The following is a 20,165-nucleotide window of genomic DNA, read 5'->3' on the forward strand; positions in this document are numbered from 1 at the left end:
GCAAAAAACTATAATCTGAAAGTACAACTTCAAAGTTTTTATGAAGCTAGTGAGAGGGTGCTTCAAAAAACTCTAGAATCTGGAGTTGGGGGGAAATTATCCACCACTGCCACCAGTAAGTGGATACCCTTCATTTCTTTCCCCTCAACCAATCAATTAGATTCTTTCCAACAAATTTTATATTTTTGAAGTTGGAGCTAGATGGAAGCCAAACATTCTCTTGGTGGTGCTATAACTTCTGTATGAAACCGCTTCGAAATGAATTTGATGAAGTAGAGCTGATTTTGGTTAATTGAAGCAGTCTCAAACAGATCCTATATATATGTACTAGTCATGATGTAAACTTGTTGTTCGACCAAACACGAAGAGAGAGGTCAGTTCTTACCGTACTCTAACCAATTTAATTTTCATGTCGTTAACTTTAGTCATATTTATATAGATAGGATGTTGATATTTTTCGAATGTATGTTTGGAAAGGGTACAACAGATTGCAAGATCCTCGTGTTCAAGTTGGTATTGCCCAACCGACCTAACGACGGACAGGGAAAGGAGCGACGGCCAACGGCGGAGGCAGCCCGTTGTTTCCGAGGCTACATCCAGCGTGCGCGGTTAGAAAAATCAAGGCTGGTATAGTAGCTGGTCTCATGCGCCGCCGCCGCTGCAGCCCGGCTATTTATTTATTTATCCATCATCTCAAGAGTCCAAAGCCACCTGCCCCCAACCAAGAAACGGAGCAAAGGTTGAGGCTTGAGGTGAGGAGGAGCCAAGGGCCGCCCACCTACCGCCGGCGCCCCCCTCAACCCCGCCCCCTCGGGCCACGCATCGCCGGCGCCGCTCCCCTACTTCATCCTCGGCCCCCGGGGCATCCTGCCGCGCCGCTGTCTCCACCCCGTCCCAGGAGTTCTCTGCCGACTGATTCGGTCTCCTTCCTTCCTTCCCTTCCTTCCAGGTATGAGCAGCTACTAGGTTGTTTCGTCTCATCCAGCGCACCGCAAGTTCCTCTCTCTTGTTGAAAATCAGTCGATCCCACCAGGGCAGGGTTAGATCCGCCCCTGCTCGTGCCGACGTTTTGTATGGCCTCACGGGTCCGTTACTAATTGCTGTTGCAAGATGCGCCAATGCGCTCATACTCTCTGCAAGATTTCCGTCCACTGCCATGATACAGATGAACCCCCCCTTTGCACAGATCCAGGGATCTGATTCTCTGCGTATCGCAATCGCACAGCCTGCATCATGTCAGTTTACCAAAAGCTTAACTTGCTGCCTTCTGAATACAAGACGAGATCCTGCATCATGCTAACCAGGGGAAATTTATCTCCTGATACGTTTTTACAGTAGTATACTACTACTTGTTTGCATTCCGCTGCCGGGGAATAAACGTCACAAGTTTTTTATGTGTAATTTGAACTCCTGTCCCATCACAGTAATAATTCATAATTACTACTGCTGTTCCTTTGGTGTTCAGAATGGAGGGTGGGAATAGTTTGACATCACTTGCTCCGTTGATGCTTGCAAGAAGATACATAGTAGTATAACTTACAATCAAATACCCTTGTTTGATCCTCATTACCATTTGTTTCAAGTGTTCCTACACCTACTCCATGGATTCTGTGATTAGGTGAGAATCTGCGTGCTACCACTGTATTAGGCTATTAGTGTGGTTCCAACACTCAAACTGAATTTGTAATTAGACTCTGCATGTTACCGTTGTATATAGATCTGATATAATTCTGTTCCTGCAGTTGGACATGGCGTCAGCTGTTACCATGACTTCAGCCAGTGCTCAGGCCGCTTTGGTTTCAAGGCCAAGGAGTCATGGCATCACAAGCTTCGGTGGCTTGAAGGCATCGTCGTCGTCATCAATTGGCTTTGAACTCGGCTCTTCATTCCTTGGCAAGACCACATCGCTTCGGGCGTCTGGTGTCACAAGGGTCGTGCCAAAGGCAAAGTCTGCGGCTCAGATACTACCTGAGGCATCTTACAAAGTGGCAGTACTTGGTGCTGCTGGAGGCATCGGTCAACCATTGGGTCTGTTAATCAAGATGTCTCCTCTGGTCTCAGAACTGCGCCTGTATGATATTGCAAATGTCAAGGGAGTCGCTGCTGATCTCAGCCACTGCAACACACCTTCTCAGGTCATGGACTTTACCGGCCCTGCAGAACTAGCCAACTGCTTGAAAGGTGTGGATGTCGTTGTCATCCCTGCCGGGGTCCCAAGAAAGCCAGGCATGACTCGTGATGACCTGTTTAACATCAACGCAGGCATTGTCAAGTCGCTTATTGAGGCTGTTGCAGACAATTGCCCTGAGGCCTTTATCCATATTATCAGCAACCCAGTCAACTCCACAGTGCCAATTGCTGCTGAGATTCTGAAACAGAAGGGTGTCTACAACCCCAAGAAGCTTTTCGGAGTTTCCACCCTAGATGTTGTCAGGGCTAACACATTTGTAGCTCAGAAGAAAGACCTCAAGCTCATTGACGTTGATGTCCCAGTTGTTGGTGGTCATGCTGGAATTACAATCCTACCTCTGTTGTCGAAGGCTAGGCCATCTGTCACCTTCACGGATGAGGAAACCGAAGAGCTGACAAAGAGGATACAGAATGCTGGGACAGAGGTGGTGGAGGCGAAGGCCGGTGCTGGATCTGCTACACTGTCCATGGCCTATGCTGCTGCCAGATTTGTCGAGTCGTCACTCCGCGCATTGGCTGGTGACCCAGATGTTTACGAGTGCACGTATGTCCAGTCTGAGCTAACTGAGCTGCCATTCTTTGCGTCCAGAGTTAAGATTGGGAAGAATGGTGTCGAGTCCATCATCTCTTCTGACTTGGAGGGAGTGACCGAGTACGAGGCCAAGGCACTCGAGGCATTGAAGCCTGAGCTGAAGGCCAGCATCGAGAAGGGCATCGAGTTTGTGCACAAGCAGCAGGGAGCCACCGCGTCCGTTTGAGGTAAAGGAGAACGATAACTCCGTATGAAGAGAATAAAGGCAAAATGATTGTCCTCGTCTTAAGTTTTGCAGCCTAGAGTGTTGACATCGTGTAGGAAGGAGTATGCCCTGGAGCAGATATATTTCTCAGTTGTCGGTCGGTTTCTTATGATTCTAGATTGCATGAGGGCGTGAAGCCCCGAATCGACTCCCTGTTCCGGGGCCTTATTTTGTTTGACACATTACACCTGCTGTTCTTGTAGCTTCCGAAGTTGACAAACCGTGGAATAATAATAAAAGCATTTGTTTGATAGTTGCCCTTGCCCGAACCGGAACCTCTTATGTGGGAACCTGAACTATGTTGTGGTCACCATCAGGTTCCTATACTCTTGATGGAAACATCATTTCTTTGGATACTCTGTCGTTTTCCATGTGTTTTAATTGATTTTGTTATAGTGATTGGTTGGCGTGTCTATACAAAATTATGTTGCCAGTCTTGTTTTCGATGGGAACAATGTCTCTGAGTGTGAGAGGGGCTGCTGGAAGTGCATATGCTGTTTTGGTACAATTTGGCCGTTTTGTCCTGAGCTGCTGGTGCACCCATCATGCGAGCAAGCAAAATGGAGTCTGCGAACCACCAAACTTCATCGGTGCTTGTTGTAACCTCATCTGCTGCCTGAGATGAAGCCCTTTCTACAGATCCAGGGGTGCGATTGTCTGAATAATTGTAAATTGTTCGTTCATGTCAGGAGGTAATTGTTGTATACTGAATAGAAGATAAATCTCTAATTCAGCAAGCTCCCTGGGAATGGAGCTCCCAGGGTATCGATTTGGCCCCGATTATCAATCTCCAAGTGTCCCTCACGACGTCATCCATTTCTTCATCCCTCGCATTGGATGGTTCTCTCCCTCGCCTTGGTTCCGTGTGGGATTGTCATTGTGCTGCCTCCTTCCTCTGTTGCGCCACCGTGTTCCCCATTATTTGACTTATTTTTAGTTGCGATAGGGGTGGCGTTGGTCGATTTGGGGATCTAAGTTTGAAGTGGTCTGCCTTTCGTGGGCCTTAGGTTTGCGGTTGTCCCTATGGGCGTTGGTCGATTTGGGGTTCCTATTGTTATTAGTAAGCGTGCACGTGCAATGCACGTCTTATTAGAATTTAAAAAAATTGCACGTATCATTAGAATTCAGAAAATGAATTCCTAAATCTCACAGTTTCAATCTACGATATTTACAATCATGCATGTGGAATGATTTTGGAGTGCATCCATTTACTCGTTGAGTTTAAATCTTGATGACTTATCCTTTTCTTAAACAATAAAATGTGTATTTATCTCGTGATATTATGGGCATAGGAATAAGTATCAAACACAACCCCTACCAGCGCGCGCTATCCAAGGCTCATGCACATATATGAACTCTCAAAAATCCAAATTTTGATAACATATAAATGATCACAATAGTTGTTCACCATATCATATGCACATTATCTCATATATTATGTAATTTAAGATGGTCAAGAGGTCCAAAGGAAAGTAATCAAACAATGGAGAGATTGAGACCGATCAAGAGTAAAAAAAACTTACCAATAAGTGCTAAAAATGTAAACATCAAATATATCAGTCTATTTCAAACAATATAAAGAGTCAAACAAAGTGTGAGAACAACAAAATCACCAACAAAACTACATTAGAATAATTGTATGAAGTTGAGGACTTCGATACACCATAAATCACGAAAAATACAATGTGTTTTCCTTCTAACTTGTTCATCCATGCATTAAGGGCATGGAATGCATACTTCCTACTTTCAAGGATACACAACAATTTACACAATGTAGAGCCAGCTATCCTCCTTACTATCATCCAGGCATACCATCTGCAAAGCTTTAAATGTATCCTTCCCTATTGCCATACATGTCACGATATTCCCCATAATTACCAGCAGTTAAGATGTCCATTCCTTATATCACGAAGTAATAAAGAAAGATATTTAGCATGTTAACCTGTTGGAGCGTAATATTTATCATAGAATTTTTTTCATAGAAGGATAATAGACTGCAAGAGTAGATGCATATTTGCATGTCTCAAATCAGTTACTTAATCATATCCCATAAATGAACTTTGTAACAAGATGCTAACAGCATATATAATCTTTGATGCACGTCTCGACTAATGAAATTCGTGAAAAATAAATCATCAATTAAGTAAATTGAACGACTCAATATCAAGACCCATTATTTTAATTTAATAGCATGCCAAACCTATCACATAAAGAACCTTTCCAAGATAATATGTTAAATGAAACTGGCAATTCTTCACGGAGATGCAACCACAATCTTAAATGTGCAAATATTCCTTAATGTTCAGTGAGAAATTGTTTAATCAAATGTAGATAGGGTTAAAGGGACAAATACGTAGCAAACAAGAAACATGAAAATCAGATTACTCTCTAATGCAGCTGCTGTAGGGGTTATTGATAGGATTATCTTCAACGAACTCATTATAAATTTATCAATAGGTATCAACATGGACTTTAATATATCAGGTGGCAACCTAACAACTATTAATCTAAACTCACTTGTGCAAACTTGCTACCATTTGGCATCAGTAAGTGCGTCAAAATTATATAAGCAAAACATATGTATGTCTTCATAAAAGAAGAAATGCTAGAATAATCAATCTTGATGGTGTCACATCTAGGACAGTACAAAAAATACTAAATTTTAAAAGAAAATTTAATGCAATGACAGTAATACCCGGGCCTGTTATTGTAGAAAGACACCCATCCAACAACTAACTTTAATCGTTACTAGCAAAAGGGCCCGTGCGTTGCAACGGAAGAAAAAAAAATACCAAACGTTTCTAATCTTTTTATAATCATTTTGATTTATTAAAATAATAAGCTAACTAAATAATGTAGTCGGTCCTATCCTATTTTGTTGAGAAATCAACCCGTTCATTGTTAATTCCATCATGATAAGAAATTGAGCGGGACAAGCAAAGCAAAACAAAAGAGGCTACGTGAATTGATCAATGGACTGTTATCTTATTTCACTCATGGGGTAGAGAATGTGGGATCAGATGACAAACTGAAGGTTGTTCCTCTGAAATTCATACTCTGAATTCCCCATGCCTCCTGATCCATAGATGTTCCTACGGTGATGAACATCTGCCCTGAAGTTAGGGTCTGTGTTTCCTGTCCGAAAGAAGTTCGCACCTTCATTGAATGGATACGACTGGTTCTTTTGATTTTCAGAAGGTAAGACCTTTTCTATTCCAGCACTATTAAATGACGTACGAAGAATTGCTTCTCTCGTATGGTTACCAGACCCAAAATTCTTGCACTCTTCTGAGATGTTAGGCTGGGAAACAAGACCAAAAGGTATGGTAACATCTTCACTAACTGCACTCTGATAAACTTTTTCTTCAGTTGATGAATGTAAGCAGTTGGTCTTCACATCTGCATCAACTATAACTGTTTGAAGTGGCATCAGAGACACATTCCTGCTTGCCAGTTGGCTGGAGTCAAGCACGCATGAACCCAAGGATGTTGCAACATTCTCAGTTTCTTTCTCTTTAAGTGAACCAGGCAGAACTTCATCACGGTTCTTTTGAATGGTACTGTCTACATTCAAATTTCCCCCATCTGTGATCTCTGCATTAACTACTGTGAATGAGTTTGTCAGAGATACCTCATCTGGATTTTTCTTTAGCCTCAAACCCGTGCATGTAGGAGCTTCTGTGTGGTTCTCAGTAACCATCGACGTCAAACCGGAGGTACTAGTGCTAGTTGGCAAAGAAAGATGCTGTGAAGTGCTTGTGTTATGAACATGACTACTGTTCTCTTTTCCTCTACTTCTATTCTTTTGCCTCTTCTCATCCTTCAAGCCGCTAGAGTTAAGAGAAGATCTGTTATTGTTTTCCTTCAATTCTTCCGAGATCCCTGCCAAGTCGGCATTCTTCCCGTCTTCGCATGCTGGATCTTCATTCTGAAAATCAATATTAACATTAGCATTTCAAGGGACTATTAAGTACTAACACCGGTACTTCCTGCTTCCTATATATGCGTCATATATGCGTCGAGCTCCTTGGCGGCTGCGCCGCGGGCCACGTCCTCCTGCAGCTTCTTCCTCTCGGCCTGCAGAGAGCTGATGGTGATGTTGAGCATGTCGACCTCCACCGTCTTGATCTTGAGCTGCTTCTGCAGCTCAGACACGTCGGTCTCCTGTTCCTTGAGGCCGTAGTACTCGAGCAGCTCGCCCTCGAGCTTCACCTCCCGCTCCTCTAGCTCCCTCACCAGGTCGCGCAGCCGCTCCATCTTGGCTGCGTTGTTGGCCATGTCCGCGTTGTACGTGGACCGCTCAAAGCTGTCGCCCGGTATCGGGATGTCGATCTCCCCGCCCAGGAGGCTCTCGATCTCCGAGAACATGTCGTCCTCATCGTCATCCACCGACGGGGCCGAGTTGATTATGCCGCTGATCGTCTTGACCTCTTCCTCCTCCTCTTCTTTCTCCCCCTGAAAGGCAGTGGAGGTGTGTACATACATGCGCAGTAGCCCGAGCCTTCTCCTTCTTCTTTGCTTGGCCATTGTCTGAAAGAAGCGATGCAGCAGAGCTTCTGGCCACCGGAGCGAGCGTGTGTGGCCGGCGGAACGACCTCCCAGCGCTGCCCTGCCTAATTGCGGCCCCACGCCCGACCGCTGCCGGGAGGATCTCCTCCGCCGCCAACTTCTCTGCTCTTCGCGCAAACCACCTCTAGCCACCGGAGCGAGCGTGTGTGGATAAGGCAAGAAGGGATGATTTTGTAAAGTGAGGACTGCGGGTTGATTTCCCAAAAACAGAAGGGTTTTTATGTAAAACTGGCGTGGCGGATATTCCGACAGAAACAATGGCCTCTTTATTATTAGGTTAAGATATGAGACACATCTTCAAAACTCCATCAGGACAACCATTTGAGCTGGGCGGCAAATTATAAGTACACAGCTCAAATGTAGCAAGAACTCACTTCCTTCTTTTCCAAAAACATGCAGGAGAAATGTGCGTGTATAAATATATTAAGAAGGGAATAATACATGTCGACACCACCATCGTGCGCCCTTCGCCCGCACCTTAGGGTGAGTTTGGGGGCAAAGTATTTCTGGAGTTTTTATAGGAATACTGTAGTTTCTGAAAAAAATCTTGGTATTAAATACTTTGAAGTGTTTGGTTCAAAGAAATATGGTAGTTTAAAATACTGTGATATCTCTCAGATTGCAGTTTTCTGTAGTATTTTAAAAAGAGGTCCCGAGCACTTTTTTTAAAAACTGAACAAAACTCAGTCTATTGATGTCCCCATCTATGCAAACTAAATTCATTGATTGCTAATTGTTTTATGCACGTCTCCGATGAATTCTCTATATGCTATATTTTCAATGAACTAAAGGATTTGTTGTTGGAGCACACTCGTGCAAAGAAGGCTGACTTGCTGCATGGCGATGTAGCTACATGTGATTAATCCGGTCATGTTGCTTTTTAGGTGTTGCTGAGTTAGCACATGATATACATTAGTTATCACTAAAAACTGCAGCAAAACAACATCAGCCAAACGCTTAGGTGGAATTGAGAAAACTGAGAAAAACTACAGTTTATAAAAACCAGAGTATTGGTTGCCCGTATGCAAGAATACTATGGTTTTGGAATACTTTGGTTTTTCAAAAACTATGCTATCAAACTATTATTGTGTTTGACTGGAAAGGAGCAGCCGAGCTTATGTTGGAGTCATGTGCCTTGTTGCCACAAAACTATAAAATCCGATCGCCCTAGCAGCCCATCCACTAATTGACACGTGCTTATGGGTCATTTTACGTCTTAACCTCTCATGAAACATTGTAGCCAGCCGCATCATAATGCTCATCGAGTAAATCCACCAGGCATACCATTTTAATTATTTTGCAAGACCTTATTCTTTTGTAAGACATTTGGAAGTTTGATTACTGAAAAAACAGTGATTGGGCATGAAGACCATGACTCTACCTGACTGGTCCAACTGATCGAGCACTACGCACTCCATCTTGATGTAGGACATATATGTTCTCCTTGGTGTACAACTTCAAATACGCCCATGATGTCGAACACGTAGATGTTTCCGACATCCCTCTTCTCAGCCCTCAGAACCTGACACCAGTCGCCTAGAAAATAGAAAAAACATAAAAACTTCATTATTTATGTATAGCAAGCTATTCAATTTAGGATGGATTTGCATTGCCCATTCTATAATATTTAGTAGTATCCAAATATTTGCCATTAGTTATGGAATAGGAGGTTCCTAAGACACCACAATAAAATTTTGCATCGTAGGTTGCAGAGGTCGGGGCTTATCTTCCTTTTCGAAAAAAACACAATAAAATTTTGTAGGGAATAGAAATTACAACGGTTTTGCTAAAACACATCTAGATATGAGATAAGTATTGCATATCTAAGTACTGTATCATTGATCTTACGTGGAGATCCGTGGGGGTATTTTCTTTTCGTTTTTATTTTCCTTTTTATGCTTGATTTAGTCATTTAGATGTGCAATAACTATGTCACATCTAGAATTCTAGATGTGCCCTAGACACACCGGAATTACAAACACATAACGGTTTTAGGTGCTGGTTTTAAACACATATTATAATTTTGGAATTCATTAATACATGAGGAAGAAAGGGAATATAAAGAACTTACCAAGCACACAATCTTGCTCTTCTCCACAATCAATTAGCATCTTATCTTTTACTAAATCTGCATCGTTCAGACTAACCCCTGGATGCCCAAATGGTCTAAATGTCGTCAATGAGTACAGCTTAAGCCCCTTGCTTGTGTCTAAAAACATTTTTTGATTGCAGTAGCTAGCAGTGCATAATCAAGAGTTAAGAAAAAAAAACAAAATAAAAAGGTTAAACAGCTAGGCTGAAATTATACTACATGTTTGCGCGAAAAATGAGCCATACGGTACCCAACTGGGTCTCCATGTCTTGCCGCATGGTCAGAGAAGATTTGACAGTATAAAGCTATTTACTACCAGCTACTAAATCTCACAATACGATAATTACAAACTATTAAATCTCACAATACGACAATTACAAACAATTAAATCTCACAGTACAACAATTACAAACACATGACCGATAAATAGATGGATCACTGATCTATGATCAGTACAAAGTAATGAAGTTTTATCTAAAATGACACATTTAGCCAAAGTATCTCTTCTAATACCTAGAGAGATAGCATAATAACAAAGAAAGAGAGGTAATTGTACATGGATACGGGTCAACTGAGCTCAAAAAGGAGGAAGGAAGACCATGATTTCTTCATGAATCATAAACTTTGATTTTGTAGACAAACGATGTCTATTCACTGCAACTCAAGATCTCCATTCAGTATATTCCTGAAGAAAGAACTATCAATTGCACATTCCAAATTCCATCTCAACTAATACCCATGGGAGTGGTGAAAGAAAGGAAACTAATAACCATGAGAGTGGTGTAAGAAAGGAAGAGTTGCAGGACTGAGGGTTGGCAGGATTCATTCGATGATGCATGGAGGGGCTCTCCACTTCAGAGTTAAAATCTCATCATGTGTAAACTTTGAGCAGAATTACTACTTAAAATGACGCATGTATCACTATTAATATTGATTGTATCTTCAATGTAGTATTTTCTTGAGAAGGGAAAAATGTACTCTTAAATTAATGTCAAAGCCATTTTACATTGTATGGCCATCTTGGATGTTGTACTTGAATGGGACATGCTAAGCAATATTACATTCTTCCTACTATGAGGGACATATTCATGAGTTTTGAAACAAAGATGCTCTATCATTCACCTGAAACATAAGGGGAACCATTCGGAAAATTAGATTGCAAGAACTAATTATTGGCATCTTATATCTAGTATGCTTAGTATAGAGCAAATGTTCAATTGATCACAAATGAGAAAAAGGTTGAATGCGAGAACATCATAGTTAGTAGAAACAACATGCACACATCATAGTTAGTAGAAGCACAAAGAAAACAAGAAACTTTTTATTGAAAAGTAGAAGCAAACACTAAATACTTCTTCCTGTTGTTAGATAATTATTACTTCTATTGTCATAGATATGTGTCAACAAACTTTCCAAGCGCTAAGTCCAGGAAGCCAATACTAAATACATCTCCAGCGGTGCACCATGTTAGCACACCACATTAACTTAATCCCAACCCGCAATATTCAAGGTCCGCTCCCAGAATCAGCTTTGCTAGAATTTCTATAGGGACTAATTATCCTTGTCATTGTCCAGTATTTCATTATCATCAGCCACTATCTCCACCATAATGCCAGGACCAATAAATGCTTCTTCCAAACTCAGCTATTATAGGCCTTCCACAAGTATCCCTTGGAATCTCAGGAATGCATCATATAGTTTTGTATTATCGAGTTCCATCCTGTGGCGAGTTGTATCTCGATGATGAAAACAGCGGGAGTTTTGAAGTGCTGCTGTAGCATTCCTCACAAAGGTCAAAGCCGGTTACTTCTGTGCAACCTAGTTTGATGTTACCAAAAGAATCAAAAGTAATTCAAGACATGTGAACAAAACCAAGGATGGTGCTTATCAATATCTCACAATTGAATTTCGAATTAAATCAGTGAGGAGGCGGCAGGGGAGAACATGTATGTGTGTACCTCGCTTGATTATCACGATCGGTTCAGACAAAGGGTGTCGTCACCGGCCTTGCAGACGACGGCCTGGGTGGAGGAGCCGACTTCTGCAGACAACACACGATTGGTCGTCGGGGCATCGCACAGCCGGACCATCTCGGGAAGATGTAAGTAGATAGGGAACGGCAGCGCTGCGGGGCGGTTTTGCTGGATTTAGCTCTCTATGTGGGGCGTGGAGGAGTAGAGGGGCCCAGATCTTGAGCCGACAGAGGGCATGGGCGGGGAGCTGCCTTCGGGACACCACCCAGCCGGGCCATCTAAAGATAACACAGAGAGAGATGGAAAGAGGCAGGGAGGCGGGGCTGGCCTGGATGTGGTCGACGCGGGCATCGTGGGGCAGGGGAACCCGGATCTTGAGCCCCTGAAGGTCACAACGGAGGGGGAGCTAGCGGGGAGATGAATTAGCCGCACCTTGAGAGTTGAGACGCCAGGATGCACAGCCGTCCTTATTTATCGACGGCGAACCTCTGCTCAAGGGGTGGCACCTGAGAGACAATCGGGGCGGCATACCTAGGATATGGCCAGAGTGGCAGAGCTTGTTGACGAGAGGGACGCAACCGACGTCGCCCACCCGGCCGTGGTGGGCCCACCGACCGTCGTGTGCGTCATGGTGAGGCGCCGCCGACAAACGGCCAACCCGTTGGATTTGGGGGGCGAGCTCCACGCGTGGACGGCCAGAGAACAGGACACAACATTCCCCTCTGCGAGAACCGCATCCCTCCCCGCGTCCAAGAGCATGAACGGCGCGCGGAGGAGCATCGTGCCATCGCACGAGCCCCTGCTCGCATCTGAACCGCTCCAGCATGCCAAAGGCCCCACCGGCGGGGGGGGGGGGGGGGGCGAGCGTCGGCACCGGCACCGGCGGGCGGCGGGGCCGAGCGGCGGGGGCGTAGGAGCGAGCGACGGGGCGTGGGAGCGGTTCCCAATCGATAACATCGGGGGAGGGGGTGTCACGGGGGTCAGGTTTCGTTATTAGCGATGGGGTTTCGTTAGCGAGGATTAGTTTCGTTAACAGCGTATCTAGATCGTTGATGATGTGATTAGATGGCTGAGATGGTGAGTTGGATCTGCCCTCTCGTGTTTTTTATAGTACAGATACACATGAGCATCCCCCTCTTTCTTCATTTTTTTTGAAAATATGAGTACATTTTGAAAACAAGAACAATTTTTGCAGTTCGTGACTATTTTTTGAAGCACAAACATTTAAATACAAATTGGGAACAAAATTTTGAAAACGAGAACATTTTTTTAAATTCAGAACAAAAAATTGAAACTGTTAAATAAAAGGAATTGGAAAAGGACAAAAGGGAAAAAGGAAACGAAAAAAATGAAAACGAAACCAATAAGTTTTATAAAAAACAAGAACATTTTTTCGAAATCCTGAACATTTTTCAAAATCTCAAACATTTTTTGAAGTCATGAATAGTTTTAAAAAACGACAACTATTTGAATTTTAAAACCTTATTTTAAGAGCAAGATCATTTTCGAATTTTCAGAACAATTTTCAAACATGAACTTAGTTTTAAAAAGATAAAACAACCTTGAAGAAAAGGAAGAAGAAGGAATAAAAAAATAAAAGAGAAAAGAAAGAAGAAAGAGAAACAGAAAATGACAAAAGAAACAAAAAAAAACTGTAAGAAAATAAAAAAAAACTGATTCAGGAAACCTCCAAGAAAGTTCCCAAAACCGGTGGCTAAGAAAATCTCTGTAGGCCCAAATCATGTTAAAAATTACAAACGCATTTAACAAAAATTGTGAACATTTTGAAATTACAAAATATTAAATGAGTACATTATTTAAAATTATAAAAAAAATCTAAAATGTCACAAACATTTTCGAAAAAATTGGAACGTTTTCGAAATGGTGAACGAATTTTACAAAAACATGAATTATTTTAGAATTTGCAAACAAATTTTGAAAACATGAACATTTTTCCAATTTGTTAATAAATTTCTAAAGCTAGGACAGTTTTTGGAATTCTGCAACATTTGTTGAATTTTCGACAGATGTTCACGCTTATTTTTCAAGAAAAGTTGAAAGTGGGAACACTTTTAGAATTTTTTTTGGAAACATGGTTTTTTTGTTGAATTTTGTTAACATTTTCAAATATTATTGAACTTGGAACATTTTTTAGAATTACCAAACATTTTCAAATTACGAACATTTTTAGAATTGATGAACAAAATTCGAACAAGTTTTGGAATTTATGAACATGTTTTCAATTTGTGAACAAAATATTAAAAAACAAAAGCATTTTTCGTAAAACAGGAACATTTTTTGCAAATAATGATCATGTGTTTTGGAAATGGGAACATTTTTGAACTTCCAGAATAAAAGTTGGGAAAACGAACATATTTTGAAACTTCCGGATAAAATTTAGAAAAATGTATATTTTTAAAATTTGTGAATAAATGTTGTTTAGAAATGAACCAATTTTGTAAAATGCTAACATTTTGAAAAACAATTTTGTGAACTATTTTGATGAATTACTTAACATTTTTCTGAAGCTAAGTTAATAAATTTTGAAATTGTGTTCTTATGGAATTTCTGAACAAAATTTGAAAACGGCAGCATTTTCTTTAGAAAAGAGCAATTTTTTAAAATGCGATTTGCTTTTTGAAAATTAAAGTTGAGAAAGGAAAATATGTAAAGAAAAAAGAACCAAGAAATAAAAAAGGAAAGGAAATAACAGAAAAGGTAAAAAAGAAAAAAATGAAAAAATGAAAAACAGGACAGAAGAAATCCAGTTCAAGAACTTTCTAGAAGTTTTCCAAATCCTTAAAAAGGGCTTGAAACGTTCTCAAAAACAGGATTGTAGCAATTAAAGGGCCGGCTCATATCACGTCGCTCGCTCGAGAGTCCTATGCGAAACCTCGTCAGTTTGACTCAAAGTGCGTGGTATAGGATTTTCCTTACGGGATTGCTAGAGATGTTCTAAGTGGGCCGGCCCGTACGAAGCGTCGACTCCATATCCTAGTCCGCCGACTCATCGCGCCGCCTGAGTCCCATATATTCGCCGGCGTACTCCGTCTCGCGTGCTCATCGTCTGCAACCCAACTCACGGCGACGCCCGCACCGCACCGAACCACAAACCGTCGCGCACGCGCACCCGGACCTCTTCGCCGACGCGGCCATGGCGGCGACGGCGACGGCGACGGTGAGCTCGGCCGGCGGGATCCTCGCCATGCTCCACGAGCCGGCGGAGGAGCTCAAGCTGCACGCGCTCGCCAGCCTCAACTCCGTCGTCCACCTCTTCTACCCGGAGATCTCCACCAGCATCCCCGCTATGTGAGTGAGACCCCCCTCTTGCATCCTTCCTGCGATACCTAGGTGCCGCCGCCTCTCGGCCGGCGTCTTTTAGTGTTCCGATCTGGTTCGCCGGTTCGCCAGATGCTGTTGCTGTCGCGCGATTCGTCTGGATGGCCTCGTTCCGTCCGAGTGCGCGACTGTGCTCTCCGTGAGGGTCTGAAGCGAATTTACAAAACCATTCTAGTAAATTGTGTGATTGTATTCGGTAGCAACAGTAAAAAATTCAGCTTTTGTGTCCGCCCTTGGATATAACTGACACTTGTAGGAGTGAGGTGTGAATTCACAAATATTTGAACTTTCAGTTTTGTACAAGTTGTTTTAGGAGTTTGATTCGCTCGCTTATACTTATATAATCAGTTATAAACTTATAATGCCTGCCCTGTGCTAAGAAAGATGTTGGACAGAGTGACTATCGAACTGTTACTTGCATTAGTTTAGGATGACATGTTTTGGGAAGTCAATCTAATGTTTGTTAGTACTTCAGTTTAGATTATAAATTTCTTGTCTGTATCTTTAAAGAAGCAAGTCAATAATGTGTTTCCATCATATCTATTTGCCTGCAGTGAGAGCTTGTATGAAGACGACGAGTTTGACCAGAGACAGCTAGCTGCATTAGTTGTTTCTAAGGTAGGATCTCATGTTATTTTGTACCTTTTCTAGTAGCGTCGATCATATTTTTTTATTGCTTATATTGATGACTGCTGCGTATCATGTAGGTGTTTTACTACCTGGGAGAGTTAAATGATGCACTGTCATATGCACTTGGTGCTGGACCTCTCTTTGACGTTTCCGAGGATTCAGATTATGCTCGTGCTCTTTTAGGTGAGGAGTTTTCTTATCTTCTCAATCGTTCTGGATGTTATTTCACATGAATTTCTTTTGCTCATTGTGTTGAATTGGTGGCTCTTTTCTTTCAGCCGAAGCATTAGATGAATACGTGAGTTTCAAGGCAAGAGCTTCTAAAGCTATGGAGGAAGAAGAGAATGTGGATCCTAGACTAGAGACCATAGTGGAGAGGATGCTGGAGAGGTATGATAATATATCCTACCGTTTGCACATATCCTCTTATTTATCAGATGGAGTATTCAGCTAATGTTACTCTTTGCTGCAGGTGTATTCTTGATGGGAAATACCAACAGGCCATGGGTATGGCTCTTGAATGCAGGAGACTGGATAAGCTAGAGGAAGTAATTGTTCGGTGTGATAATATTCATGGGGCTCTTTCATATTGCATCAATCTTTCTCATCAATATGTTAGTCACCGTGAATATCGCTGTGAGGTAGGGGCATGTTATGTATCCTAAGTTTTTTATGTTCAAAATTATTTGACGGTATGGTTGGTTTATACTAATTTAAAAGCAAGTAGTGTTAGTTTAGAGTAAGCAAAAATTAGCATTCTTTATGTGTGTTGACCTAATAATTCATTTCATTGCCAGGTTCTTCGCTATCTTGTTAAAATATACCAGACTTTGGCGCATCCAGATTATCTGAGCATCTGCCAGTGCCTTATGTTTCTGGGCGAGCCTGAAACTGTTGCGAATATATTGGACACACTACTTTCTGGAAGCAAGGTATGCTTGTTCTTTACTCTGTCCACCACACTACTTACATTGTGGTCTCTGTTGCTTACTTCAGATATTGTGTTCATTATGCAGGATGATGCTCTCCTTGCATACCAAATTGCTTTTGATCTGGTGGAAAATGAAAATCAGGCCTTCCTTCTGAATGTGAAGAACCGCCTGGACTCACAGACAGTTGATCCAAATGAGGCAGTGCATGCTGATAGGCTTGCAAAACTTAAATGGATACTGTCAGGGGACAAGTCTATTCAGCTTACGCTGCATTTTTTGCATAGCCACAACAGGTAAACTTATTATGTCCTAAACGTTGAACCCTGGTCTTTTGCAACTTTTGTATCTGACATCACCTTGATGGGTTTTGTTTATCTGGTAGGTCTGATCTTCTAATTCTGAAGACAATAAAGCAGGCTGTGGAAACGAGTAGCAATGTTTGCCATAGTGCAACTATTTGTTCCAATGCGATCATGCATGCGGGAACAACTGTAGATACCTTTTTAAGAGAGAATCTGGTAACCAAAAAATCTGGTTGTTTTGTTGTCATGCATTTTTCTTTTGCCTCTGTAATGCCTCATTTTGGTATTGTCGTGCAGGAATGGTTAAGCAGGGCTACCAATTGGGCTAAATTTAGTGCAACAGCTGGACTAGGTGTCATTCATAGAGGCCACCTCCAGCAAGGTCGGGCTTTGATGGCCCCGTATCTACCTCAAAATGGTGCAGTTGGTGGTGGCAGTCCATATTCAGAAGGTGGTGCCCTCTATGCTTTAGGTTTGATTCATGCCAACCATGGCGAAGGAATCAAACAATTCCTCCGTGAAAGCCTTCGCAACACCAGTGCAGAGGTGACATTTTGCTCCTTGTCCTTCTCGCGTAATGCTAATCATATTGTGACTTTTCTTAATCAAAAATTAAAAATCATATTATACAGGTCATCCAGCATGGTGCCTGTTTGGGACTTGGGCTTGCATCTCTGGGGACAGCAGATGAGGAAGTGTTTGAGGACATAAAGAATGTCCTTTACACAGACAGTGCAGTAGCTGGTGAAGCAGCTGGTATTGGCATGGGTTTGGTCATGGTTGGGACAGCCAGTGAGAAGGCCGGTGAGATGCTTGCTTATGCACATGATACACAGCATGAAAAGATTATCAGGTCAGTTCTGTTTAATAATTGCTGCGGTATTTCTGAAGATGCGTCTAGCTCATGTTTCTGACATCTTTCTCTTTCTCTCTGCAGGGGTTTGGCACTTGGCATCGCATTGACAATGTATGGCAGGGAGGAGGAAGCTGACACCTTGATCGAACAAATGATTAGAGATCAAGATCCCATACTACGTTATGGTGGCATGTATGCATTGGCTCTAGCGTACAGGGGAACTGCAAATAACAAAGCTATCCATCAGCTGCTGCATTTTGCTGTATCGGATGTCAGTGATGATGTTCGTAGGACTGCAGTTATGGGTCTTGGATTTGTTCTATATAACGAACCTGAGCAGGTCTGCCCTCTATTCAATTTTATTCCAAGGAACGACATAGACCGTCTGGTCATTATGCATTTATGCTGCTGCATCTCTTTGCCATATAATATAAAAAATTGCTAAAAGAAACAATCATTTTTTTGACACGTATAAAGTAAACAATCATCAATAGCTTTGATCCACAACTTACATCTTCCGTTCTGATCATGCAGACTCCAAGAATTGTGTCCCTGCTCTCTCAATCGTACAACCCACATGTTCGTTATGGTGCAGCTCTAGCTGTTGGGATATCCTGTGCAGGCACAGGGTTAAGTGATGCCATTTCCTTGTTGGAGCCTCTCACATCGGACGTTGTTGACTTCGTACGCCAGGGGGCTCTAATTGCTATGGCAATGGTCATGATCCAGACCAATGAGTCCTTTGATTCCCGTGTTGGAACATTTAGGCGTCAGTTGGAAAAGATCATTCTTGACAAGCACGAGGACACCATGAGCAAAATGGGCGCCATACTTGCTTGTGGTATTCTAGATGCCGGTGGCAGGAACGTCACAATCAAACTTCTCTCGAGGAACAAGCATGACAAGCTCACTGCTGTGATTGGCCTTGCTGTTTTCACCCAGTTCTGGTACTGGTATCCTCTCCTATACTTCATCAGCCTGGCCTTCTCGCCAACAGCCATCATTGGTCTCAACGCAAATCTGGAAGTGCCGAAGTTCGAATTTCTGTCGCATGCTAAGCCGTCCCTCTTTGAGTATCCGGAACCGAAAACTGAGCAGGCTACAACTTCAGCTGTTGAGCTGCCCACGGCCATTTTGTCAACCTATGCCAAGGCAAAATCTAGGGCGAAGAAGGATGCAGAAAGCAAAGCTGCTGCTAACCAGGAAAAGACAGCACCAGAAGCAGAAAGCAAAGCTGCTAACCAGGAGAAGTCGACGGAAGATGCTTCTGGTTCTACTTCTGGCAAGGCAGCTGACGCAATGCAGGTAAGAATAAAACCGCACTCTATCTGCTTGGCTTCACCTTTTTCCAATCACCCAAGAATTTTACAAACTTTGGTAGGTTCAGGCCATAATTAATTAAATCATATATGCTAGTCACTTTACTGCATCACAAGCATGCTGGTTACTGTATCTGCTTCTTCTAACTCACATCACAGCACAGTTGAGCATAGCTAGCCCTTAGCCCTTAGCTGTTAACATGGAGCCCTGTGCTGCTCAGTAATGAACCCACCCCAGTGTCAGACTCATTTGGATTGATCCGTCCCTCTCAATCTTTGTTCCCAGGTGGACAGCAATGCAGAGAAGAAGGCCCCAGAGCCAGAACCAGCCTTCCAGATCCTGGCAAACCCAGCCCGCGTCGTCCCCCTGCAGGAGAAGTTCATCAAGTTCATCGAGGGCAGCCGATATGTCCCCGTGAGGCCCGCCCCCTGCGGCGGGTTCATACTCCTCCGAGACACGCAGCCCAGCGAGGCCGAGGAGCTTGTTGTGCTCACCGATGCCCCCGCAACGGGGCAGCCGGTGTCGGGTGCCTCTGCCATGGCCGTCGACTAGGAGCCCCAGCCGCCCCAACCTTTTGAATATACGTCCTGATTCATGATAGGAGAGAGAATCGCCTGTATATACGTTTCTTATTTCTTTTTCCCTGTATGTATTTTGCGGGAATTTGTTGTTTGTCAGAAACTGTATAATCATCAGAAGGTGAGAATTTAGCTCGAATGAGAATCGATCGGTTGGCAACTTAAATCTTTTTTTTTACTGTGATCGTAATTTTTGAGGGTGTTCGGGCTGGCTCTTGAGGATATCACTGAAGAGATCACATCTGCCTGATTTAGCTGTACATAGTTTCCTGAAAGTACCTTTCTACCCCCAGGAGCAAGTGCTCCTGATGAACAGTAAAATAAAAAAAATTCAGAAATTTCTGAATTTATTGTGTGACCTTTCATAAATGTTTATTGTGCATGCAAAAATTTGATCACGAAATCACATTGGTGAAAGTCATGCCAAAAAAACAAAATTAGAGCTCCAAAATGATTTTGTAAGTAACATTTTCATAGCATCGATTTCTTTTTTTTAACCATGCCTTTCACCAATGTGATTTTGTGATGAAATTTTGCATGCACGACAAACATTTGTGAAGTACGTCACAAAAAAATTTTACGAATAA

At 42.5% G+C, this 20,165-nt stretch overlaps 2 protein-coding genes across 2 annotated transcripts; both read left to right on the plus strand.

The window, feature by feature from the left end:
• The first annotated feature begins 707 nt into the window (after positions 1-707).
• LOC123448865 (malate dehydrogenase, chloroplastic-like) lies at positions 708-3,240 on the plus strand. The gene is made up of 2 exons (XM_045125897.1): positions 708-949; positions 1,743-3,240. Exon 2 carries the CDS (start codon positions 1,749-1,751, stop codon positions 2,946-2,948), a length of 1,200 nt encoding a protein of 399 aa, XP_044981832.1. The 5' UTR covers positions 708-949; positions 1,743-1,748; the 3' UTR covers positions 2,949-3,240.
• Positions 3,241-14,787: 11,547 nt separating this feature from the next.
• LOC123417859 (26S proteasome non-ATPase regulatory subunit 1 homolog A-like) lies at positions 14,788-19,764 on the plus strand. The gene is made up of 13 exons (XM_045106929.1): positions 14,788-14,930; positions 15,515-15,578; positions 15,668-15,773; positions 15,869-15,980; positions 16,063-16,231; positions 16,388-16,522; positions 16,607-16,815; positions 16,905-17,040; positions 17,122-17,370; positions 17,457-17,677; positions 17,762-18,020; positions 18,215-18,985; positions 19,286-19,764. Exons 1-13 carry the CDS (start codon positions 14,827-14,829, stop codon positions 19,550-19,552), a joined length of 2,802 nt encoding a protein of 933 aa, XP_044962864.1. The 5' UTR covers positions 14,788-14,826; the 3' UTR covers positions 19,553-19,764.
• Positions 19,765-20,165: the final 401 nt, after the last annotated feature.

This window comes from Hordeum vulgare, chromosome 1H (assembly GCF_904849725.1).
Source record: "Hordeum vulgare subsp. vulgare chromosome 1H, MorexV3_pseudomolecules_assembly, whole genome shotgun sequence".
Lineage (NCBI taxonomy): Eukaryota > Viridiplantae > Streptophyta > Magnoliopsida > Poales > Poaceae > Hordeum > Hordeum vulgare.